At 46.0% G+C, this 26,527-nt stretch overlaps 1 protein-coding gene across 4 annotated transcripts in view; it reads left to right on the top strand.

Moving 5' to 3' along the window:
- BCAR3 (breast cancer anti-estrogen resistance 3) overlaps positions 1-26,527 on the top strand; it is a 281,941-nt gene that overhangs the window by 216,063 nt on the left and 39,351 nt on the right. Inside the window, exon 1 of one of the 4 annotated variants that reach the window (XM_011940004.1) lies at positions 13,352-13,650. The exons of the other annotated variants lie outside the window; for them this stretch is intronic. Coding sequence (XP_011795394.1) covers positions 13,567-13,650 — 84 coding nt within the window. The 5' untranslated portion in view covers positions 13,352-13,566. Of the gene's footprint in view, positions 1-13,351; positions 13,651-26,527 lie in introns of those variants that run through there. 4 annotated transcript variants of the gene reach the window in all.

Below are 26,527 nucleotides of genomic sequence, written 5' to 3'. Positions count from 1 at the left end.
GAATGTACATTTGTGGTAAGAATGACATTGTTTTACATATTTGCAGATCTCTTTAGTGTCTGATAGAACACAGCTTGATCCTTATGTTTGCTTCAGTGTTCACTCTGTTGTTTTATGTTATTTTGGTTGAAGTCTCAAATAATGTGGCCCTGCACAAGTATGTAGTTCAGAAAGGGAAGAGTCTTTTAATAGCCTCTTCAAATCATTACAGATGTTGGTCTTTGATACTAGACTAGAACTCAACAAGTTGTAGTTCCTTAGAGGTTAACTGCAGTGTGGACTCTGAAATCCTGTCAATGACCTTGTTTTATTTCCTTAAAATTCAATTTGAATGGATCTCTCTTGCAATTTGAATGGATCTTTTACCCATGCATGAGTTTATATCATCATGCATTGGCCATTTGAAAAATATTGGTTTATAAGTTATGCAGATCTTATAAATGTTACATATTTCACTATGTAATATCAAAACTCACATTCATTAATATGACCACCGATCTCATCAGAAAAATCATTAAAGTATTGGAAAGCTGTCAAACTCATGTGGTGAATACAAGTTTTCCAAAATTCTAGTTTTCACTTGAAACCTGGAATTTTATCATTGGCAACAAACACTGTCTGTTGTTTTCCTTGAAGTAACAGGCTCACTTTGTTCGTTTTTCAGAAAATGGCTGCCAAATGAATACCCAAGTCTGAATAACCAAGTTTGTCAGCCATTCTTTGAGTAGAAACTGTGTTCCACGAAAAAGCAGCTAGTTGAGCCCGTGATTCAATTGCACAATTGCTTTTCCTTCAGACAAACTCTGTGCTTGGAAACGCGGCAGAAGTGTTTTCTGTGCATGTCCTGTTCCATTGTACAGAATACTAAACAGACATGTACTCGAGGGCCCAGATTTAATAAAGTGAGTAATTCTCACTGCTTCATCAGAGACTTCTAGGTGGAACTGGCTCTTTTTCTTCAATTCTTTGAGCCAGTGGGAGTCAAGAGTGCAATGGCCCCTGGTAGAGTTTGGTGCCTCTGCCTTGCTTTGTGCTGAAGCACCAGGAATTCACCCGTCATAGCTTCTGCACCACCAGCAGTGAAACAGGCAAAAAATGTCTCTGTATCATGATGAAAATAAGTTTTGACCTCTCAGACCTCCAGAAACCCCCCTCCCCCAGCCTGCAGACCAGCCTGTAGACCACACTTTGGGCACCACTGTACCAGAGGGTCTTTTGCTACTTAAGAGACTAAAAGCTGCAAAAACACTTAAAACACAAATAATCCCCTCTTGTTTATCTAAATCCATATTTATTTCTCTAGCAAAGTTTGCTTTTAAGCTCAGCTTGCCCAACAGTTGCATTTACATTTAAAGAGACTGGTTATTAATATAAAAAAGACATTAAATTTTCATTTAAAAATAAGGAAAAAATTGAGAGTCAATCCTCGAAGTAAGCGTTCTCAATTGTGGGCCTGTTCCTTGCAGTGGATTGTGACGCCTCTAGAAATGCTAACTCTATGTAACATAACCAAGTCATGATATAATGTAAAGATCTGGTTGCTTATCATATACTGTAAAGTGCTAGACCAGAAGCAATTGTAACTCTCCTCTCATTGCTTTACATTAAAACTCTGAAAACCCCAAGCTTGGTGGGGCCGAGGCTGGGGTTATGGCAGGGTGCTCTGCTTGAATGTGCAAGTGCAGTCGAGGGAGAAATTTGTTGGAGGGATCCATTTACTTGCAGCAGGCTGGAAGTGCGCATTCTCCTGATCCTTAAGCTTTTATTAATTGCTGCAGCCTTGGCTCCTTCTATGCTCCCAGTGTGGATTTGCTGGCTGAGCTCCATCCGTCCTTTATGTGAATGAAGATAAGGATGTGTCAGACTCTGGGAATGAGAGCATGCTGTTTGGCCCTTCAAGGCAATTTCCTTTCGAGTCCCAGCCCTCTCCAGATGGCATCTAATTGTTTCTTGAATGACCTCAGTGTCCAGGCTGCAGGAACCTGGTCTGAGAAGCCATTTCACATATTTATTAGCCTGTGGATGAGAACTTACTATATAAAGCCCCCATTCACACTCTCAAAAGAGCTTTTTGTACAGAAGAAATAAGGAAGCTGATGGACTGCTTCCTGTGACCACCAGTCTCCAGCTGGATTCTAATTTTTACCAAGCGCAGGTGGGTGTATTTTGAAGGGGTCTGTGTGGTTCAGTTGAGTCCATCCCGATTCAGTCACCTCCACTCTGTCTCCTCATGGTCTCTACACGAAAGCCTTGACAGAACGGAGTCAAGTCCCCTTACCTCGTGGTTTCAGGATTACTTGAACAGAGTACAGGTGGTATGAGTTGGGAATTACTGCATTCTGGAAGCCTCTCCCAGTTTGGAATCCCCAGCTAGTTCAGAGTATGAGAGAGTAAAATGACTCTTACGGCCAAAGTGGGAAGCAGCCCTAATTCAGCCAGAAGCTGGCAAGGCTGACTCACCCAGTGACAAGCATAACTTCTGTGTAGCCTGTCATCCCTCACACCTCTGCAGTTCTGAACTATTCTCAGGGAGAGAGGGAAGGGCCCCTACCTTTTTGCAAATATGAATAAGAGCCACGTCTCTAGACATATGCACGCACACTTACTGCACATCTTAGTTCCAGGTGTTTGTGGACCCTAGGTTGAGAATCCCTGAGCTATCTCTAGATGTTCAGTGGGCCCCTATCATGTTCAGGCTTTCAGATGATGACAATAAGACATGGGTCGTGAGGCCAACAGACAAGGGCACCAGTCATTTTAATGAGTGCTTCAGTAGCTGAACCCTGGAGGACAGGGTTGGAGCTAGGGCTTCTTACTGGGACAAGTAGAATAATAGCAAGGGGAGAAGGAAACCCCAATGGGCCCACACAGACTAAGAGCAGGGGCTCCCAAACTTCCAGGCCATGTCCACCTAAGGACTGTCTAAGGAGCACATTTGGGAAGATTCGAATGTGATTTGGAGATGATATAAACATCCTGTCCTTTGACCTGGAAAGAAGTCATGAGGGTTGCCCTCCCAGGTGACTGTACCAGGAAAAGCTCACCTGGCGTCAGAAAGGGAGCATCTCAGCCAGTACCTCTGAATTGGGTCCTGTGGCCTTCCACATAGCAGAATAGCCTTTTGGAAACATTCTCCAGGAGCTGATGGTGCTGATGCCACATAAACAGGGCTGAGAGTGCAGTTGGTTCATGCTTTCCCCTGGCTGGGAGGTGCTGGGTGTGGGAGCAGAACTCACCCCTACACCAGTGGCATAGGACATTCCAACAAGAGGAATCCCTCTCCCTCTTCCTAGAGGCAAATTCATGTCATCATTATCCTTAAAAACTCAAGGCAACTCAGTTATTTCCATGGAAGTCCCTGGAATAGACTGCAAAACACCATTAATTTCCATTCATTGCTGACACATGAGTGCACAACCCTATCATTAATGGGTGTATAATGTGCATGTTTTCATGTAACATCAGTTCATCTTGGCTCCTTGTAGCATTTCTCAGATACAGAGATGACATTTTATACACATAATCTCCACCATAGCCCGACACAGTATGTTACATCTTCATCTCAAGTTCTAATCTTACACTGATAAGGTGAGCCTGTAAACGCAAATTGATGGTGTGAGCTAGGAAACTTACCTCTGGGAAGGGCAGGGGTGGAGTGGCCTGGGTTGATGACTACTTCTGGGAAGGAAAACATTTTCAGGACCTTAGTCTCTTGCATCTGCTTCTCTCAGCACTTTGGCCACATTCTCTTCCATCAGCTTCTTTATGCAGTGGGGCCTGGCTGTGGGCTGCTCTAGGCTTATATTCTTAAAGCTTGTGGTCCAAGGGGAAAAGGGGATGTCTCCCTCAGCCCTTGTTTGAAAAGTCTCAGGGAAGGACTCTGTTTGGTCTCATGTCATTCACCTGCTCACTCTTGGACTGTTCAGTGTTCCGTATTCTGATTGGCTCACACATCCATTTAAAGAATGAATACACGGCCGGGCGCGGTGGCTCAAGCCTGTAATCCCAGCACTTTGGGAGGCCGAGACGGGCGGATCACGAGGTCAGGAGATCGAGACCATCCTGGTCTACACGGTGAAACCCCGTCTCTACTAAAAATACAAAAAACTAGCCGGGCGAGATGGCGGGCGCCTGTAGTCCCAGCTACTCCGGAGGCTGAGGCAGGAGAATGGCGTGAACCCGGGAGGCGGAGCTTGTAGTGAGCCGAGATCGCGCCACTGCACTCCAGCCTGGGCGACAGAGCGAGACTCCGTCTCAAAAAAAAAAAAAAAAAAGAATGAATACACATGCTACTCAGTAAAGCTTTTAAATATAATAGCCACCACCTGCTATCTATACCATTTACCCCCCTACATTTTTAGGATCAGAAGTATATTCTGCTATATTTCTGTTATCTCTATTCAGGATACATATATAAAATGTTGACACATGAATGCTAAGTTTTGCAAAAAAAAAATCTTTTCAAGTCCTATTCCCATCTTTCCCTAGTTTATCTCCCTCCTCGTTTATGTACTGGATACCTATTGCCTCCAAGTTTGCCAGATTCACTGCTGTTACAGAGAAGTTATGGGCAGGGGGTGGGGGTGTCCAGAGGGGATGTGGATCCTCAGCGATCTATAGCTTCTCCTTGGACAGATTCCCACCTCTTATCACAAGTGACCCAACTGGGAGGCCTGGTGTTCCTGGAGAGTTACCCAGATGGGTTTCTGCTGCTCTGTCTAGTAATTCTCCCTTCCTCCACCCAGCCCTTCCACCCATTTGGGTATACACTGCAAGGTATACCCAAATCCTTGAGCCACTGGCAAAAGAATTCATTGTCCCCACCTTGGCACCAGGAAGGGCAAATGTTGATCTTCTGGATGTCACTCCTGCAGACAGCATTGTGCTTGGCAGTTGACTACGTTAGGAAGTGAAGAAACTGGCCGGCAGTCAATGAGATCCTTCTATGCACAGAACCCTCTGAATTGGCCTCTTCCTGTAGAGGAAGGCGTACTGTTTGTGTTTCCATGTGACAAAGGCGGTCCCTTAGCCCTTCTTGTTGCCTCCTGGTTGTTCTCAGATTCTGACGTCAGCATCCATCTGTCCCAGCCCTGCCGTTTCCTTTCAGCTGTTAGCGGACTAGGCTCTCTGATGGACTATTGCAGATGAGATCTGCTGTCTGTGTTGCCAAGAGTATCTGTCCCTCAGTTGGAGGGAGGTCCGCCTTTCAGATTTGCTTAAGATAAAGCACTTCTGGTGACCAGATGTTCTCCATGCTTCCCTCATCATAGCAGATAGAGCCAGCCATTCTGATTCGTTGTTGTTTTAATCATTAACTTTAAGAGCTGTTTGATCCCACATGTGAAATGGAGATAATAATACTTAATACTCCTCTCCTAGTATGAGTATGAAATAGGACACTATGGTAAAAGTTCTCTGTAGAAATGCTGGCTCCTGGCCAGGCATGGTGGCTCATGCCAGTAATCCCAGCACTTTGGGAGGCTTAGGAGGGTGGATCACAAGGTCAGGAGTTCGAGACCAGCCTGGCCAATATAATGAAACCCCATTTCTACTAAAAATACAAAAATTAGCCAGGCATGGTGGCAGGTGCCTGTAGTCCCATCTACTCGGGAAGCTGAGGCAGGAGAATCGCTGGAACCTGGGAGGCGGAGCTTGCAGTGAGCCGAGATTACGCCACTGCACTCCAGCCTGGACGACAGAGTGAGACTCTATCTCAAAAAAAAAAGAAATGCGGGCTCCTGGGGACCTTGCACACAGGGTGAGTGGGGTGAAACGGTGTCTGTGACTGCTGCATTCTTTAAGGCATCTCTGAAGTCCGTGGTGAGGAGGGGTTTTCTGTCCTAAGTATTACATGCAAAGAAGGTCCTTCTACCCACTGAGTGAAGGATTCCCATGCTAGTTAAAGCTGCTCCAGTGACCATTAGGAACTGCAGTACTACTTGCCTCAAGGCTATCTATCCCCTCCTCTTACCAGCCACATCCCTGCTACAGCCCGGGTATGTGCAAGGTGGCCAGCCAGGATGCTTTATCAGTCGTTATTCACTTCTGTGACCACCAGGGTATTCTCACCTCCTTTCTTACATGCCACTGAAAGTCTTTCTGGATCAGAAGGAATTTTTTGGTCACATGACTCTTTGAGATTGGGTAAAAGTAGTAACCCGTCTCTTCAATGAACACAACAGTTTGTATACAGTTTCTAGTGGCCCATGGAAGCCCCAGTCCACCCCTAGGTTCAGAACTTCTCATCTGGACTGATTTTCACAGCTACTTTGGCAGGATGCAGAATTATCCAGTACATCTCTCAGATGGTAATGCTCATGGTCAGCTTATGACCATGAAAAAGGGATATTTTCCCACTGAAATATTTTGTTTACATGGCTAGAATTTGCTTGACAATAGAGAAGTGATTTATAAGACCATTTTCTCTCCAGGCTGGAATGGGTGTGGTTACTCCTGATTCCATCTCTCACCTGGTACAGACCCCGCCCTCCACCCCTGGGTTCCTGCCTTCCTAGGCAGGTGATCCCTTGCAGGCTGGTTCATCCACTCAGCCACTTGGCAGCCTTTCTGGGTGGAGATAGGGATGGATGGCTTTGGAAGAATGCACTGTAACTCTGGCAGATTCCTGCCATTAGGGACTTGAGAGAAGGAGATCTAGGCAGAAGGCAGTATCTGGGAGGACACAGAGAGAAAGTCTAGAGAGGACAGAGGGCTCACAGCATCCGAGGAGCTATAGCAGACACGGTTGTAGTTCTAGAATTAGTTGGTATCAGACAACCCAGTAATACAGGCCAGGGAAGTATGAAGGAGTCGGCATATGAGAGGTGGTTCTCTGGGGATGCTAAACACATATGGGAGATCTGTTCCCAGGGCTGAATTGCAGGGCCAGGGCAGGGGGAGGTGGGGCTGGAGGAGTGAGGATTCTGAAGGGCGTCCAATCAGGACTGAGGTTGAAGTCTGATTCTGCAACCAGCTTGGTCCCAAGGCAATGGGAAAGAAAGGGTGTCACCCAAGCCCCATAGGCAGAGGGGGCCCACAGGATCCCCAGTCAGATTGGCTCAGACAAGGGTGGTACATGGAGAGCTGGTAGTTGTGGATGAACCCAGAAGTTCCCTGGATTAAGGTCATGTGGGCAGATGCTGTGGATACACCTGCTGCCTGTTAACTCCTAACATGACAGAGACCCTGGAGTAGAAAATCCTGAGACATCTGAGCAAGTATGATTAAAACCATATGTGGTATTTAATAAGCAGTTTTAAAATTTAATGAGTAACATATATTTTAAGGCTAAAAGCTCTTAAAAGTCTCCTTATTATACCAGCTCCTAAGTATACCAGCTGGGAGCCAGCCGGGGGTCAGTGGCTCATGGCATGGGTGGGTGTCCACCCTCTTCTTGTGGCTACAGGCGTGGTTCCTGTGGCCCAGTGTGTGGGTGGGCATGTGCTCTGTGAGTACAGTGGGGAAGATGGGGTTTGTCGTCCCTTCCTTCAAAGGGGGAAGGAAGCTCACGTTTGTTGAGTGCCTACTGTGTGTTGGGTGCCAGGCCCCCCGTGTGATATCTCACTTGATGCTCACAATAACTTGGTAAGTTTGGGGAGGAAACCGAGGCCTAGAGAAGTTAATTAATCCCCCAAGGTCACCCAGCTAGCTAGTGGTAAAGAGTGGAACCCATCCTGGCTCTCTTTCTAGCCTCCTACCTCTGGGGTGCATTACAGAGCCATTTTGAAGACAAGCAGATGTTTGTCTCACAGCTCAGTTTTGGAAGATGCCATTTTGCAGAGATGCTTGTGAGACAGAGAACTGGCACAGTGGAGATGGGAGAGAGGCAGCAGTTCCTGGTTGGTAGGGCCTCCAGAGGGCCCCGCAGATGCCCCTCTGCCCATTTCTGCGGCACTCTGCATGGGAGGGACCTCTGAAGGGCTTTGTGGTCATTGCCTATTGCTTACATAGCTCATGCCTACCAAAAGTGGAAGGAAAGGGAAAGAAAAAAGTGTACAACAAAGAAAACCCAGGAGCTGAGATGGCAGGAGAAGGAAGTGATTGCTCCAGGTGTAATTGCTTGCATAGTAAGTGTAGAAGAAAAGGAATCTTGGGAAGTAGGTGATGAATCATCTTGAATGGATAAGACTCCAAGGGGTATATGGATGGGCTTCAGAAGAATCCCCTGAAGCAGAGGTGTCCAAGAGGGAGAAGGGGTTCTTAGTTTCTGTCTCTGGTTGGACCAGTAAAGCCCCTTCTTCATCCTTCTTTTCCACTTATCACTAGAGACAGAAACTAAAAATCATGGCTTCAGCCAGGAGCAATGGCTCACGCCTGTAATCCCAGCACTTTGGGAGGCTGAGGTGGGTGGATCACGAGGTCAGGAGATTGAGACCATCCTGGCCAACATGGTGAAACCCTGTCTCTACTAAAATACAATTAAAAAAAAATTGGTGTGGTGGCGTGCGCCTGTAGTCCCAGCTACTCGGGAGGCTGAGGCAGGAGAATTGCTCGAACCTGGGAGGTGGAGGTTGCAGTGAGCTGAGATTGCACCACTGCACTCCAGCCTGGTGACAGAGCGAGATTCCATTTCAAAAAAAATAAACAACAACAACAAAAAACATCCATGGTTTCAGGCTGCTAAATGCCTAAAACAGAACAAAATGAACAACAACATAATAAGGCGGGTTGGACAAGTTCTAATTGTAAAGCATTGCAAGTATGTGTCTTTTGCTCTAGAAGGAGGGCCCATGACTTTCATAGAATCTGAAAGAAGGCCAAGATCATCAGATAATGAGTCTGCCATTTGAGAGCTTGGGATTATGTCCTGTATGTGTTCTTTTTTTCTTTTGCTTTTATTTATTTTTTCCTTAATGCTAAAAACAGAAAATTGAGCTTGCATAAGATTTCGGGGGTGACACCAGGAACTAGGTGGTAGTGGTAGAGAGGTGAATGGGGCAGAGTTGTGTGTGGTAGTTAAGAAAGCAAAACAGGGCACAGTGCCTACTTTTGCTTCACATTACTCAGTTATACAATTTTAATAGCTAGTTAGAGAAACAGAAATTGGTAAGGGAAGACAGAAGGCCCAGCAGAGAGAAATCTGTGAAGACTGTACTTAGTCTCTTTGTTTGTGTGCTAGGCAGATCAATACTGCTTCCGGATAGAGACCATTTAACAGCCATACTCTTTCATCCCCTTGAGGAATCTGGGGAAACTGTTAGACCAGGATATATACAGCAAACACTCCTAAATGCACCCTCTGTGTTCACCAGGGCAGGCGAACATCTTGTCCACAGCAATACACAAAGGGGGCCAGAGGGCGCAGGCATTGTTGCCTGCCCTCCTCCCGCTGAGTCTCATTTGTGTTCCCTTTTGGAACAAGAAATCAATCAGATTTGCATATAGGGAAATGTGTAGAACTGTCTTTGGCAGCTTCTATAGCGACTGAGCCTGGCTGGAAGAGGAGCTGACCTCTTGCGCAAAGTCCTCTCCTGCTGTCCTCCCCGGTTTCTCAGCTCTCCTCCCTCAGGCCCTCTGACTCTGTGGAAGGTGTGTGAGCTCCTGGCTTATTTGTTCAGAATCAGGCAGAGACAGGGTGGGTGCTGGGGAAGTCTTGAGAAGCAGGGCTGCAGATCAGCTAGCCCCCTTATCTGCCTAGGGCTTCCCAGGCATCTGCCACACTGCTCTCCACGGAGCCGAGTCTGCCGAGGGTGTCCTCACCGTGACGCCAGGCTGCTGCTGAGTGGGGCAAGGTCCATTCTCATCATTGCCTACTTCCCAGGGCACCAGGAAAGATGGACCTGGTTCCATCAGCCTGGTACCCTAGCTCATTAAAGCTGTCTTTTTTCACCGAGAGCCAGATCACTGGGGTTTAGGGGAAGCAAAAAGCCAGAAAGCATTGATCTTTAGGGGAGAGGGAGTAGGATAAAGGGTCTTAGTAGTTGCCACAAGATGTTTTGAGCTGTTCTGATCATGATGACTGGTGGTCACCCCTGACTGATGTCACTTTGGGCAGGAACGAGCCAGGCCTTGAAGCCTGGGGTGAGCTACTGTCCTCTAGCCATGGGCAGAGAGTCACTGTCCATGGGGCTGCTTGACAAAGCCCAAGAGTGCCTCAGTGTAAGGCTTGATGCCCTGATTCTGGGCTGCTTTGGGGAGGGTTTGGGGCTATGGGCAGTATTGTGTTCCAGATGTGCTGAAACAGTGAAAAGCAGGTACCTGGCAGGCATATCTTTCTCGTGCTGTCTCCCTCCATGCCCCGTTGGAGAGAGGGCCTACCTCACTGGGAGCCTAATCTTCTAGCGGGGCCCGTGGCGCTTTGGGAAAAGGACCCTGCACTCACTCTCTTGGCCCTTGTCAGCCGAGGGCTGCTGCCAACAGGAAGCTTGTGTCAGCTGATGTGGCTGGCAGGCACCTGCTGTTTCCATGGTTACTAAATAGGGCAGGTTAGTATTAGGGCTGCCCAAGGAAAAACTGGCATTGAGGGCAGTGCTTATGCAGGGGTCTTCCTCTGGCCTGCTTTAACCCTCTTTTTGAATTGGGGGGTGGGCAACATTTGACCTGAGGTAATGGAGGTTCCCTTCAAGGACCCACCTGGCTTCCCAGCCATGGCTTTAATCACAGGTGTTCCCTTGGTGCAAAGGAGCGAGCCTTCCAGGCAGCCAGAGAGGGGCAGTGGAGTTCACCCTGTGGGACCTCTTCCAGAGCTCAGAGCTGCCTGACTGGGTCCCTCCCATTCTCAGTCCCTGGGAATTCCTTAGAAATGCCCTCCCCTGTCCCTAAAGGGTCATGGTGTTTAGAAAGCCCTGCATCCAAATTTGATGAGTCCCAAATCCCATGTACCAGATCATCAGAAAGTGGCCCACTGCCCCAGGTCACAGCCCCTTAATGAGGCTGTGTGAATAACAGGTTTTATTATAAAACATTAAAAACATTAAAAAATCTATTTGTGTTTCTGTGTGATCAGATACCAAGTTCTGCAGTCTGAAGTTGGAGTCCCTAGCCCTTTGTTCTCTGCTGAGTGATACACGGGTCTGGTCCTGTATTTCCTTGTAACTGGAATAGAGTAATCATTGTGGGGAGAATGGGAGGAATTGATCAGCGTAAATAGGCAACGTTTTAAAGTTTAACAAGTCAGTGAAGGGCACTTTGAGAATGCCTGCAATTATCATCTTTAGTTACAAAAACAACACATTATTTTAGTCTCTCTCCTTGACCATTTCGGGAGAAAATTGATTAAAACCTTTGAGTGCTGCTTCAGAAATTATTTTTCGTGTGAAATAAAAATAAAAGATGCTTAGGAAACAGTTACCTAATAAGATTAGTCATGATTTAATCCTGGTGGAACAAATTCTTTGGGTATTTTGGAGATATTTCTTAGAATAAACAGAGAAATCCTCAGGTAACAAGAGCTGTGATTCCACAGTGACCTAAGTGTCTTTGGTTTTGTTTTTACCCTGGCTCTGGAGCACTTTATTCGTAATTCTATGTGATTTACATGTCTGAGTTATTTGCATATTACTTTCAGGAATGCATTTCATTCACGATTTCTGGGGGAAGGGTGTCTGGGCTTGAGAATCTCTTGGCTGACTAATCTCACGAATTTCTGTGCAGGATTTCAGGCACTGCTCCCCTCCCTTTTCCCAGGCCTGGGATGGTGCCTGTCTAGCCTCTTGGGGAGGTTTTTAGCTTGGAGGAATTGTTATTTGCTCTCCAAGGAGAATACCAGGTGAAAATGGCCCCTTCTGTTGTGGCCAATGGCCTGATTGATGAGTCACGCCCACAGAACTGCTGGGGCCTGGGCCTGGCTGCTCACATGGACTTACCCTTTGAACCCCATCTAATGGAAATGAGGGCAAGCCAGAAAATGCTTCCTCGCAGATGCAGTACTGGACCTTGGAGGACAGTCTTCAAGGGCTCTTCCAGCTCAGAAAACCCTTCTGAGTTCTGCCACCTTGGTGCTTCCTTCTAGGTTCTCTGGTGGACTTTCTGTGGCCCAGGAGTCCTCAGGACTGTAGACCAGATCCCCAGAGTCAGAGGGGAGAAGGAGTAAGGGAGGAAAGCAGAAAGGAAGTCATCGCCTGTGGCAATAGAGCCTCACTTAGCAGCTCCATCCCCATGTTGACACGTTGATTAGGCCGGGCCCTTGCCCTTGCATGGGTGTGAGACTGTGGATCTCCATACCTGCTCACTGGGCCCAGAACAATTCCCTATTTGTGTAGGCAGACTTGACCTAGTCCAAAGGACCTAGTCCAAGGTCTTCTGAGGATTTGACGCTAATCCCGTTGGATATTTCTCATACCTCCATCGTGCCTCATCTGGTATTGTTCCTTTCTGGACTGAATAGGTCCTGTTTCTTCCTCATTACAAGTTTCTGCCTGTGTGAAGTTTTAGAAAGCTTCAGGACACATTCCATATTTGAGACTGAAGCCACAAAAAGTTAATATATGGAGCGGTACGATAGGAGAGGAAGAGCTACAGGCAGAAACCTGGATTTGATTAAAAAAAAAAAAGACTCGTTAAGTATCCGCTATAACTGGAACGAAAGAGGAAAAGCAGTTAGTTCTCCCTGAAGGTGTTATGCGGCTCTTGGTAGGGGTAGAGGCCTCAGATTGCAGGGAATCCAGGAGGGCCTTGCTTGGCTGCGTTGAATGTGAGGTTTGTGTGCAGGATCTAGGTTACACAAAGTGGGTAATCAGAGTGGCGATGAGTAATTAAAGTGAAGGATTTAAAGGAGAGTGTAGGACAAACAGTTGAGTCAGAAGTGGGTACGTGGTCCCCATCCTCCCAACAGGCTGCACGGCCAGGTGGGAGGGCATAGGGCGCTTAGGGTGTTTGCTGACAGACTTGCTAATTAAACACCAAAAGGCAATATTGCTTTGCCAGTAGTGATGACTATGCCAACGTTATCAGCTGCAAACTGGCTGCCAGGAGCATCTTAATTAAAAATAAACAGCTCTGGAGGTGGGCTTGGGAGAGTGAGGACAGGGATCCTGCCTGGGTTACTTAGGACATCTAGGATTGCTCCTAGGGAAAGTCACTTTTAGGCCACCTCCTTTCCTCAGAGGAGCCTCTGTTCATAACAAGGTGGTGTGAATGTACAACTTGCCCTGCTTCCTTAAACCTCTGGTTGCTGGAGTGACAAGCAAACAGAACCACTAGGAGCAGGTGGCATGGTACAGTTCAGTCCCAGAAGGAAATGCTGGGTTGGGGGAGAGGGGCTGCTAATGATTTCTGCCTGGTCTCTCAATTGAGGGGACAGCTAAAGCCCAAGGCCTCTTCTAAGAGGGGTTAGAATTTCATCAGAAAGCAAGTCTGGTCACATGAGAATTTCTGGCACTGTGTGCATGGCAGGCTGGACACCAGCCTGCGAGAATTGAGTGAGTGGATCGTATTGGCTTCAGCAGAGGGGAAAAGTCCCAGACTAGCCTGGGAGAAGGAGCCGACTGACTCCCCCGGCTGCCGACTTCCCTGACTTCTGGGCAGAAGCAGCACAGCTGCTGTGGTGGGCTAGGGCTTTAACACCCAAAGCCCCCTTTCTTTTAACCCTGAAGAAAGTGTGTGGTCCCCGGGACTGAAGACCGAAAGATGCCTAAGGAATGCAATGCTTTCCACGCCTTCTCAGCAGCTCTGTGCTGCTTCTATCACCGCAAGTCTCTCATTGGAGTCAAGGTAGGTTTGGTTTGGAAATAAAGTACATCTATCAATCTTTGGGGGACCCTGAAAGCATTAGTTTCCTAAAGGGCAATAGATAAAAGTTTGCAGCTTGCTGATTGTAAAAACAGAGGTGCTTTCTTTGACTGATGGGTCTTCAAGAGCCCCTAGTGGTGTACCTCCCCTGGAAGCAGAGCCCAGTGGCACAGAACGGCGCTCCTTGTCTGTTTTGGGCTGAAGCTGTTTTTCAGGACACTTTCAGTTCTCCCGAGACTGAAACTTTATACTAAAGTAGCTCAATAAGACAGAGCAATTTTTCTTCTTTCTCTCTTTGTCTCTCTTCCTTCATTTCTAATGAACGCAAGGTGGCTGAGCCCTTTTCTCTGTTTATCCTGCTGGCCCATTACATATCAATAATCTATATAATGTACAGAAGCCACACAATATTTCCTTTCAAATTGCAGCCAGGTTTCAAAACATCTCAGGGTTCAGAACTGTTGTTGTCTTTACTGCTCACATTTTAACATTTGTTATAAAACACCAGTGCCAAGAGCTTTGTATGTCAATACACTATCTTTATTCAGAGAACCTCCTTGGCTAATTCAAGATGAGGCCTGTGTTCTATGTTGCTGCTTGTGACGCACTAGGAATTAAGATTAATATAGGCTTTCGTGGATCTTGGGGTTTGTCTGCCTTGGAAAAAGCCTGTCGGCCCCAGCCTGACTGCGGACCTCGTTTATTCCTGGGAAACTGGACTCTGAAAGCTCTTAAGGAATGCTTCCCACCCTGAAGCAGAGCTCCCTCTCCTGTGGGACTGGCTTATTCATTACCTTTGAAAAGGCTGCAACAGGATTATGATGTTCTGCTTCTTTTTTCTCAATATGCTTTTTAAAAAGTCAGGAAAACTACCTGTTAGTGGGAGAAAACCTTTTTGTATAAAAATATACAGAGTGGGAAAAGGGTGAGCTTCTACTGATTTTGATCCCTGGTAGGAGTGTTCATTTTTGTCCCTTTGTCAATAAATTTGACAGAGGATGAGTAATTAATCATTGGTTAGAAGCATTCCCTTCCCAACTTGAGCCCTTATGCGAAGTCCATGTGGTTTCTGGCCTAAATATGGATCGTTCAAGTGTGGGGCAGATGAAGTCATGCCATTAACAGTATTTTAAAGCTTCCAAGATAGACTGGGAGGTCCCAAAGGGTATGGTGCACTTCGGGGATTGGCAGTGGGTTTCACGCTAATAGAAGTCCTTCCACAAGCCAACTTCTGCTAATTCAGTAAAGTGCAACTCAGCACTGAGTGTGTGAGGGAGTCAGCCTAAAATATCTGGGTCTGAGGGATGAGCTTCTGTTTGGGTACCTGTTTTTCTGCAGTTATGGCCCCAAGGCTGCATAATATATAGAAAAGACCACTTAATATATGGGGTAGTCAGATCCAGCTGTCCTTCAGCTTGTCCACTCTCTACCTCTCCACCGTGGCCAGTGTCAGTGGTTGACTATTGGTAGAAACACCCTTCTTTCCACCTGGACTTCCTACTCTATTCACAGTTTGTCGAAGTCTTCATAGCACAGAGAGAAGGCCTGACCTGCTCACTCGCTGGAAACTGTAGCCCTTGGTCCCAACTTAGGGTTCCCCAACTGCACCCTCAAGATGAGTCTCCCTGTTTTGTTTTGCTTAGCTAGTTACTTGGGAAAGAAATCTGCTTGTACCTCATCCCCCATCCCGCCAGTGGTGCCCCAATTGATAATGCCGAGTCGCTTTATTGACTCCCACTTTAATTAGGGGTTTCAGATCTTGCTGCTCATAATTAGTTTCCGTTGCAATTAGAGCTTCAAAATTAAATTGGGATTGATTGCCTGATAGCAAAGAGGAAATAAAGCTCCAGTTCTTGACCATGTATACTGCTTCTCTTGGCATGAATTTCTCATACCAAAAATAACACGCGGTAGCCATGGTAACTTTCCATTTGGTCTAATCCATATCATCTCTGGAGAAAGTATGATGGTATTAATAGTGTTTGCTGTATGGGAAGAAAACTAAAAATATAGAGGCTCCCTCCTTACATAGGAGAACGATTATACAGGTGTTTTCAGAGAGTAAGATCTTATTTGCAGAGGTCTTACAGAATTTAGGACGTATTTAAAGGCCTCATACGGATTTGTGTATAAAAACCTTGGAAAGGAATTAAATGGGAGGCCAAAAATGGAGAGAAGGATCAGGGATGTGCTGGCTCTCATAGAGTTGGGGCCAAATACAAGATGTTCTAGCCATGTTGAAGGTCATGACTTTAATATCCCGAAGGGATTCACAGTAGACAGCCATTACATAAAAGACTACTGGATTTTTTTTCTGGGGGAAGAAAGATGAAAGTATGTTTTGTTTAAGCCCCATGGAAAGAAGCTTGTAATGGAGATATTCCAGATCATAATATTAACAGACACATTCAAGTTCTAAAGTCCATGGATATTGAATGTAGCCCCTTCCATGCATAAGCCCTCTGTTCGGTGGGGAGGGATTGGTGGGAGGTGTGGGGCAATAAATGAGAATTGAGGTATAGTTCCTGCCTTCAAGAACCACTTACCACAAGAATATTATTAGGTCGTAATATCACTTTGTTACGTTTGTAAAAGACTTTCAAATGTATGAGTTCTTTCACATCTTGTCTCGTTGGAGTCTGAAAACAAGCTCTATATGCTATGAAGACTTCAACAACTTTGTCTCACTGGAGTCTGAAAATAAGCTCTGTGAGGTGAGCAGGGCAATAATTTACCCTTTCCACAGAGGAGACACCGAGGTTCACAGAAACAGCCTGCCCAGAATCATTTTGTCGTGAACCAGGAATAGAAATCAGATTTTCTGGGCTGAAGCCTAGTGCTCTTTCTTTTTTTTTTTTTTTTTTTGAGACCAAGTTGCCCAGGCTGGAGTGTAATGGCGTGATCTCGGCTCACTGCAACCTGCGACAGGAGAAGGCAGAGGTTACATTACAGGCACCCACCACCATGCCTGGCTAATTTTTGGTATTTTTAGTAGGGACAGGGTTTCACCATGTTGGTCATGCTGGTCTCAAACTCCTGACCTCAGGTGGCCTGCCCGCCTCAGCCTCCCAAAGTGCTGGGATTATAGGCGTGAGGCACAGCGCTTGGCCACTAGTTTTCTTTCTACTGTACTATATTAAGACAATTGACACCTAAAACAAGATGATATTGTGTATGTTAATACTTTATTTTGCAGTTCAGTTGGGAGAGAACAGTGTGAGCCATAGTTTTTAGGAAAGCTTCAGGGAGGATGTGGGACTGTTTTGTTTTCTTTGTTTTTTTTTGAGACAGAGTCTTGCTCTGTTGCCCAGGCTGAAGCGCAGTGGCACAATCTTGGTTTACTGCAAGCTCCGCCTCCTGGGTTCACGCGATTCTCCTGCCTCAGCCTCCCAAGTAGCTGAGACTACAGGCAGCCGCCACCAAGCCCAGCTAATTTTTTTTGTATTTTTAGTAGAGACGGGATTTTACCATGTTAGCCAGGATGGTCTCGATCTCCTGACCTTGTGATCCACCCTCCTCGGCCTCCCAAAGTGCTGGGATTACAGGCGTGAGCCACCGCGCCCGGCCAGGACTGTTTTTTGTTGTCCTTGTTGTTTGTTTGTTTTTAAGAACAGGTAACCCCTGTTAAATTTTTCTCCTTTTTTTAATAACTGGGGATTTGGATGCACAAAGAAAAGAATGGTATAGGGAAGGCATTTCAGCCAGGGGAGCAGCAGACCAAGTGGCTCAGAGATAGAAAAGCCACTGGCATTTGCAGGAGTGCAGAAGGCCAGACCTGGTCAGAGCAGAAGGTTCACTGGGAAGGTTAGTGTGTGACATGGTCAGAGAAGTCACAGAGGATCTAGGAATAATCCTAGCAGCCAGGCCTCCCATACCAGGGGTTAATAAGTATTTGAGGCAGATTTCCCCATTGGCTTCCATCCCATTGCATCCCAGTTCAGCTCAGCAGTCGCCAGTTGTGGTACCTCAAATATGTTGGTGCTGGGGACCCAGTGGGAGTCATTGGTCCAGTGGGGAGCTCTGCTGTAATATCATGCCTGTCTGCATTCTGCAGACATTTACCTCTGGTTGAAGGAAACAATCGGTTATCACTGATTTGGTGTTGCTCTCTTTAGAGGGTGCTGTGGCTTCCTGGAGGCACATGCGTGGCATAGTTGGGGCTGGAGTGGGGAGGATCAGGGATGGCCTCCTGCAGGGAGGGAGAGCCTCTGCTAGGTCTGGTGAATTAGTCAAAGTTATCCAGAGAAGGAGGAGAATTGGCCTTCTTCATAGAGAGAGGAGCACACACAAAGTGTAGAGACGTGGAGTACCCAGGTGTGGGCGAACAGGGAGGCACCAGCCTGGAAGGGGAGCGCAGGGAGCAGCCGCTGGCAGTCCCGCCCCCAGGTCCCTGGTGAGCTAAAGGAAGAACTTGGTAAAAAACACAATGGGCCACATTTCTGGGGCTGGCACTGAAAACAAACCCCCACCTCTTCTGGCCCCTTGTGTCTCTGATTGTTAGTAACTTATTTAGGTATTTTTGTGGGCAGAGGACAAAGGAGCTGAAACTCGTCACTTCATCAATGTTTGCGCCTGAGGAAGGTTGGGGTGCCTGTGTCAGAGGAACCGAAGAGATGGGAATTAGCTTGCAAGGGCAGAAAGACCACCTTTCTGAAGGAGTGCAGATAGAGAGGTTGGGGTGTGGTGCCTGTGGATAGATGAATCAGTAAGTCTCAGCTAACCAAGCCTTAAGTCCAGTGGCCATGGTCTTGTCAGTGAGCAGCCACAGTTAGAAGGCAGGGATGTTAGGCATGTGCTTTCCTAGACTTGTCTTTGTAGCCAGGAAGTGCTATGTAGTATTGTTTCTTTTTTGTTTTCCTTTAAAGTCATTTCCCCTGCCCTGATAAAAATATCTGGAGCCTCTTGGAATCCGTAGTACAGCCTGAGGAGTCACATCTGCCCATCCTAGAGCCCTGGGCCCCTGGAACTTGGTTTCATGTGAACTGTCTTTCTGTGGTGGCGCGTGTGTGTGTTGGAGCAGAGGCCCTGCTCATCTTCCCTGTGGCTGGCTGGTCCTTTGGTCTGTCTGTTGCTGTGACAGTTTGGGGAATGGTGACACATCCCAGCATTGACGATGGCCCGAGTTGCCTTTGTCAGTAAGGCAGATGCACCATCAGCACGAGCTGCGCAAGGTGGAGGAAGCCTTGCAGGAAACATCTTTCCAAGTAACTCAGCCCCTCCTCGTGGTGGCTGCTAGTTGCTCACTTATCTCTCCAGCCCTCCAAAAAGAAAGGACAGCGTAGCTTTTTGAAAGAGGCTTAAATGCATTCCATTGGCATCTGGTTGGGTGGGATCTGGTTTCAATATCAGGGGAAAGACATGCTTGACAGAGGCTATGTCCCAGCACCCGTTTCCCTAGCAGACCCTGGAGCTGGGATCCTGGCCAAAACCTTGTTTTTGTTGGAGAGACCTAAGTGGGAAGCAGAGATGGGATTGGGATCTTGGGAAAATTCTGTTAGTGGGTTCAGCACCTCCAGGACTGCAGAGGGATGGGCCGTGCTAAACACTGAGGAGGATGCTGGAGGCTTGGTGTGCTTCGACCACAAAGGTCTCTCCGCACAGCCCGTGCGAGAGGTCAGCAGTGCACACGGGACCCAGTCTTGTTGCCGGGTTTAAAGATGTTGTCAGCGATAGCTTGGGGGCCTTTTAGCTGATGGATATCTTGGGTGTCCCCAGGAACAGCAGAGGAGACTCAGCCTGTCCTGGTTGGGAAGGAAAGGAGAGCCTCAGGAGGTTGGACACCATCTCTGGCCTCAGCTGTATTTCCAGTGTGTGTCCACAGTGCCAGGAGCTACTGTTGGAATCTGGCTCTGGCCATTAGAATATTATGGCCGATTTTTCTTTCTAGCTCATGAAAGTGCTATGTTTCATGTCTTGTAGTTCTTGTGGAGAAGAACTCTTCCCAGTGTCTACTCTAGATATGTGTGTGCTTTTACAAAAATAAGTTATATACAAAGAACTGATGAGTAAAATCTGGATTCTCAGTAAGATAGGATTTGAGGAACTATCCATGCAGCCTCTGACTCAGAAGCCATTGATTCATCACCCTTCCCCAGCCTACCCCTAGCATGTGCATTGAAGGCCTACTAGGAGGAGGAAGACAAAGGTGAATGTTCCGCCCAAAGGAGCTCTGCTGTGTCTGGTGGGTGGATGGAGATACAAGCAGCTTACACTGTGCTTTATGGTGGGTGCAAAGGCAGGAAGGATGCACAGCCTATTGTGAGAGCCAGGGAGAGGTCTTTAACACAGCCCTGGATCAGGGGACTTCCTGGAGGAGATAACACTGTAGGAGCCATAGGTACAAAAGGCACAGGAAAGGGAAAGAGCTTCCTATACAGGAGCTTCAGGCTAAAGCTGAGGAGTGGAATGAGATGAGCCCATAGAGGCAGTTGGGGAACAGAGCATGCTGGGCCTTTTATTTTTATTTTTATTTTTATTTTTTTTGAGGGCAGTGGGGACCCAGCAAGTGGCTTGGATGCAGAGTGAGTGAGAGCTTGGGTGTTGGACTCTCTGTGTGGGATGAGTTTGGGGAGCAGCAGCAGCATCCCCCTAACTCATGCCTGTGTCCTCCCTGGGCCCCTGAAGCCTCCCATCTGTCCTTCTTGTCCTAGCTCAGTTCACCCTAATTTTCCTTCCTCCACCTTCACTTCAGACCTTGTCCTTCTAACACTCACAACGAGATCGTGTTTCCACTTAGAAACATGCTGTGGTCTTTCCCATGTTAAAAACCCTCCTCATTTCCATGCTGTTCTTTCTAGTCTCCATCTTCCTCCACCCCAAAGCTGGTTAACACAGTCTTTTTAAAAATATTGATCAGGGGCTACATGTGCAGGTTTGTACATGGATATATTGCATAGTGGTGAGATTTGAGCTTCCAGTGAACCCACCACCCAAATAATGAACATTGTACCAATGGGTAATTTGTCAACCCCTCACTCCCCATCCCTCCTCCCCTCTTTTGGAGTCCCCAGTGTCTATTAGGTCCCTCTGTATATCATACATGCATAAACTCTCACTTATATAACACAGTCTTTACTCCCTCCCTTTCCGTCGGCCACTCAGCCCCCTTTATGCCACCAGTGACCTGCACATTGCCAAGTGCAGCAGATGCTGTCCAATTGTGATGTGATTGGAACTCTCTGCAGCACTTGACAGCGTTGACCATTTCTTCCTGAAATCTTCTCTCTCAACCTCCAGGACACTGCATTCTATTTGTTCTCCTGCATCCTTCCTGTCCAGTCCCACTGTCTTCTTGGGTTTCTCTTTCTAGTCAGCCTCTGAAAAGCCTCCCCCAGCCCTCTTCTCATGCTGTATCACATCTCTTTGGTGAAAGCTGGGATAGAATACCCCTCTATACTGAGGACTCCCAAGCCGTTGTTCTCCAGATAGGTTCTCCAGTCAGCCTATGTCCATAGCACCTGGACCCCATGGCCTGGTAAGTGACTCCATCCAGACAGCCCAGCAGACCTTAGTTCTACATCTTCTTCCACAAACCCACTATGCCCTCGTGCATTTTTGTTGGATGTTGGTGGCTCAGTCATCTTTCTGGAATGCCCATGCCCCTTCTTCCTATTCATTTTCCACATGTAATCAATGAGTAAGTCTTCATGATATTACCTTGTAAATGCCACTCTCACCTGTCTCTTCCTTTCTGTCCCTACCACCACCCCATTTTCTTGTGAGATGTAAACAGTCTTGCTCACTGTTTAGCTCACAGGAATGCTGTATGGACTCATGAGATCTGAGTTGTATTGGGTTGAGTATCTTGTGTCTTTAAGTCCAGTTTCTGGTTCTCTGTTTCTTTGCATGACATGTAGGATGTTTCTTGTTTGCATTTTTAAAAATGCTTGTTAAATGAGATATGTGGGTATCTATTGCTTTGAGCTCCTCTAGAAGGAATATACCTTTAAAGTGGCCTGTGAGTTGTATATTAAGAGTGGTGCAGTTGATATCTGGCCAAAACCCATCTTGTGATGAATCATTTTGTTTTACTGCAAGCCTCCTGCGTACTTAGCACTGACATATGATGCGCTTTGTCCCAGAGCAGAGTTCTAAGATGGTTGTTAGTCATGGTACTATTTTGGAGAGAGAGAATTTCAAAGTCATTTGTTCTACACCCCACGCTGGAAGGCTGTCTGAATCTTTGGCTTTTCCTCCGTGTGTTTGGCATATCTTGTTTTTCCTTCCAATTACATCTTTGGGTGTCTTTCAACTACAGTGCAATCTGTTGATTGAGTACTCTCCCTTTCGTAATTCATCTCATTCATTTGAGGTGAATTAAGAAATGAGAGTATTTGAATTAAGTTGATTTTGATTTGCTGACATTCTTATTGAAGAGCAAATAGGACATCTGGTTTGATGAATAGCTGTGTTCCAGATCATTCATAATTTGCATTAAGATGTTGAATTAACAAGATCGAATTACCAGTGGTGAGGATTTCTGGCTTGGATCTTCTAACATTTTGAACTCTGATCAGCTGGTTTTCAAACTCTTTTATTAGGGTCTGCCTTAGCCAGGGCAGTCTCTGTTTTTTTCATTCTTTGTAGATGGTAACAAAGCACTACTATTACTGAGTGTAATCTTGCTGCTGAACTCAGCAATTAATATTTCACTTGCATTGTTTCATTTAGCCCTGTGAAAGCGAGAGAAGTATTATTCGAAGTCACTCGAGGACATGGTTAAAGGGAGCAAAGTGGTTTAGACGGGGTTTTTGTAGGTTGAACTGGTGTTTAGCTTTTATCAAAGCCCTTCATTTCTCTGGTCCCATAATGATCAAGTACACCCAGTGACCTTCGGCCTTCCTCTTAATTGTGGCACATCCGACTTCTTGCTAGGAGGAATGAGAATGCAGGCCTGCTTCGTGGGGGTGATTTGGATGTCTGGTCCTCTGTGGGCTGCTCCAGGAAGTCATCATCTAAATTTGATCTAGACGGAAGGTACCCACCAGGGCTTTCAGCAGGGCAAGATGTTAACAAATGGCCTATTGGAAATCTCATCGTATTTCGGTTTATCTGTTAACGGAAAGATGAAACCCCCTTGAAGCTGAGCTTTGAGTGAGGCTGTAGGTAAATGATGCTTATCAAGGGGGTAAGAAACACAATGGGCAAACTCACTGGGGTCGAGAAGGGGTGGAGGGAGATATTACAGTGCAGTGAGTACATTGAGCAGTTCCACCAGTGTGTGGGTGAGCTTAGTGAAGAAAAGAAGCCACATTTGTTGGCATTGTATGTGCTACATTCTGTCAAGCTTAGAATTCCTCCTGAAGTTTTCAGACCAAAATCAGTGAGAAATGATTTTCAGTCCCTTGGTGTTCTATCAGAATAAAACTGAGCTTCAAAAGCAACAGCTTCATGATCTGGCAGGATGGGAATATGTACAGGAGACCTTGCCCAGAGAATGACTGGGGAGCAAAGGTAACAGGGGTTTAACATCAAAGGAGCCATGGGCACCTATCACAATGATTCTAATATAATTAGTTTGGCATGTAGGATTAAGTTACTGCTGCCTGCTTACAGAGTGCTCTGCTCTAAGACTTCGGTCTGCACGAATTAAAATTAAATTAGTCTTTTTAGTTTGCACACATGAATAACAGAAATTTAATGGGAATTTCTCAGAACTTTGATAAGCAAGGGTTTCTACAGATATCCTCTTCATATTTACTATTCATGGTTTCTGTGCCTCTTTTGATGAGAGATTGATTAGGTTTGATAATTAATAAAAGGAAATCTCTTAGATTTGGGGTCTCTAGGGGTTTTGATGGTATTTTCTTGTCTGCACTAGGGTCTGATTGCCCTTGTATCCTCACTCATCTGTGAAAAGGAAAATCATATACAGTAGGAAAATGAAGCATCTTAATTTAACAGCAAATTAGTTTTTAATGGCACTAAAGCAAGCATTTGGTCTACAGTGTGATAAAGTATAGAGATCTAACTATAAAATGATAAAATGGCATCAAAACCCATCTGCAGAATCTTCCTGAAAGGGAGATTCTTTCTAGGATTTGGAAGAGAGAAATTTATTTCATCAAGGTGCTTAAACATTAACATCAAACTAATTGAAGTGTTTCAGAATGCTAAAACTTATTGAAATTTTTATGGAATCTCAGCTGCCAATTTCTTTGTCAGAAGGGGCCAGAAACCCTTACTGACCCCAGATAAGATAGATGTTTGTTGCTGTGCATTCTCTTCAAATGCTTTGTCTGCTCAAAAAGGCTGTGTGACTGCTGCAGGGCACGGAGTTCTCCTTCCATCACAGCTGCGGCTGCCTCAGATCTAGCCAGGGAGGCAGAGTAGTCCTTGGGTTTCATTTAAGGCACAGTGTTCCAGTGACTGTCAAACTCTTGATTAAAAATGGAGGCCCTGACTATTTCTGCAGAACTTTAGCCAACAGGGTGAAGTACGCATGGATTAGGAAGCTCTCTGCAAAGGCTGCTTCACTGAGCTTTAATGAGAGAATTTGAAGGAGCTGGCTTATAGCAAGGGGCCCAGTGAGGCCACAGATCCTCATCTGCCAAGAACCCAACACCTAAAAGGCAGAGAAGTCACAGGGACACACTCAGGGACCATCCCTGCTGGCCCATAGAGTGCCTTTGCATGAATTAGAGTAAGACACCCTTTCCTCGGGACACTTTATTGCCCTCTGTCAGAGAGCTGTTGTAATCAATACACAGATCCACGACAGCTGTGTACAAGTGACACCTCCTTAGCTATGGTTCTGGCCATGTCCTGGACTGCTGGCCAGGCCACCATGTGCCCACTGGGCTGGGTCAGGCAAAGATGCCCAATTGCCCATGTTTACATTTTTTTTTTTTTTGTTTACCCAATAGGGATATAAAATATGAATTTTTTTCTCTTTGAACTTTTTTATTTGTAAAGTTCATTATTTAAGTACAGGCTTTGGCTTTAATCACAGTTATTAGCATAAGAAACTATTCTTCTAGCCTAGCATCCCAGTGGGAGAAGTAGGATTGGTGAATTCAAACCTTTCTTCATTTATCTTTGGATTATAATAAAATAAAGTATTTTTATGTAAGGCACAAAACCAGCAAGTGTCAGTAAAAGGTGAAACAGAACCAATCTACTAATTATTTCGTTACGAGGCTTTAGGATTGCCACAAGTGCCATTCCTGTTCCTTCTGTTCTACTTTACAGGAAAACACCCAAGGGCTTGTACTAGAAGTAACTGGTCTTCAAACTTGTAGAGAACTGGATTTTTATTTTTCAGCTTCGGGCAGGGTTTAGAGTGGTGAAAGTAATTGGGGTTTATTCATTCTTTGGGTTCATGATCAATTTATGCAGGTTTTCAATTGTAAAAATACCAATTGGGTCTTTAAAAGTCCTTTATATACTTCGGAATTTGGTTGTAAACTTGGCTTGAAATTCAACACAAGGCAGGGATTCAAAAGGGCTGAGTTTCTGAATTCTCCAAAGAACTTCATTTTGGGGTGGATTTACTTGTAAGACGATGCCAGATGTAGCAGCCTTCTTCAGAGGAAGGGTTCAGACTGCTTTACTTAGTGTTTTTTGAAAGTGTTCTTTCTGGGGATTCAGTTTCTTTACATGTTTACAACGTTATTGGGGGCAGTGATGATGCAGGCCTCAAGTCATCCCAGGGATTCCCAGAGTTCAGTGGAATTGAGATGTGGGTCTGTCTTTTTGGACGCCCAGCTTGGGCCACCTGGTGCAGTTCACAGCCCCAACCCCTGTGGGGTTTCCCACCCTGAGCTCATTGGAAGATACCGGCCTTGCTTAGAAATTAGACCAATGGCCAGGTCTGGTGGTACAGGCCTGTAGTCTTGGCTACCTGGGAGGCTGAGGCGGGAGGATCACTTGAGCCCAGGAGATCAAGTCTGTAGTGAGCTATGAACGCGCCACTGCACTCCAACCTAAGAGACAGAGCAAGACCCTGTCTCAAAAATAATGAAAAAGAAATTAGACCAGTGTTAATATCGAAGATCCAGAACTCCAGTCAGATTTATAATTTTGTTTGTAATCAAAATTTCTGGATAGGATTTCTAGAAAATCCCAACCTGTGCAGTTTGTTTCGTACAATTTGATAAGAGGCCTGGACTGTTGTGGACTTCTCCCTCAAGCTAATAAACTGTTCCAAAGCTGAAGAAAGGAGGCTTTTGTTTGAGAACCTTGATAGCATTCCCGGTGTTGGAGCCTGACATTCCCAACTAAGATAGAATAGCCCAGCAGCTTCTTAGGTTTCTCTTCTCCAGCCTCCTCTTCCTTCTCCTCCCTACCTCCTCTTTTTATGCACACATTCCCTTCTTCTTTTTCTTTATTCAACCAAGTTAATTGCCAGGCTTGATCATGGAATTAATGAATGACTAGAAAATCATCTCAGTTTTTAAAATTCAACAAAAAATTTCTCAACAACTAAGTGTCCAAGAAGATAGAATCTACATACAAGGACCTCTTAGCCTTGTGCAAACAAAAAACTGTCTTGCACTCGCATGCCGGGCTGTGTCACCTGTGGATATATGAGCCACCTGGAGCTAATACATAAACTTGTTAATAGTGAGATGTATGCACAGAAAGTGCTTGCCACCAAGTGCCAGTATGCCTGCTTACTCACCCTGCATCTACAGAACCATTTAGTGCTACTCAAAACTCCGGGAACTGTTGACTTTGAACTGAAATAAATGAAATAAACAAATCTGTGACTAAGTAGAGATCAATTTTCCAGCTTCTAGCTTTTTTATCACATTAGAACTAAATTATCGGCCGGGCGCAATGGCTCAAGCCTGTAATCCCAGCACTTTGGGAGGCCGAGACGGGCGGATCACGAGGTCAGGAGATCGAGACCATCCTG

The sequence above is a fragment of the Colobus angolensis genome, unplaced genomic scaffold, assembly GCF_000951035.1.
Source record: "Colobus angolensis palliatus isolate OR3802 unplaced genomic scaffold, Cang.pa_1.0 Scaffold186, whole genome shotgun sequence".
NCBI lineage: Eukaryota > Metazoa > Chordata > Mammalia > Primates > Cercopithecidae > Colobus > Colobus angolensis.
This window is presented reverse-complemented; position numbering and strand designations above follow the sequence as displayed.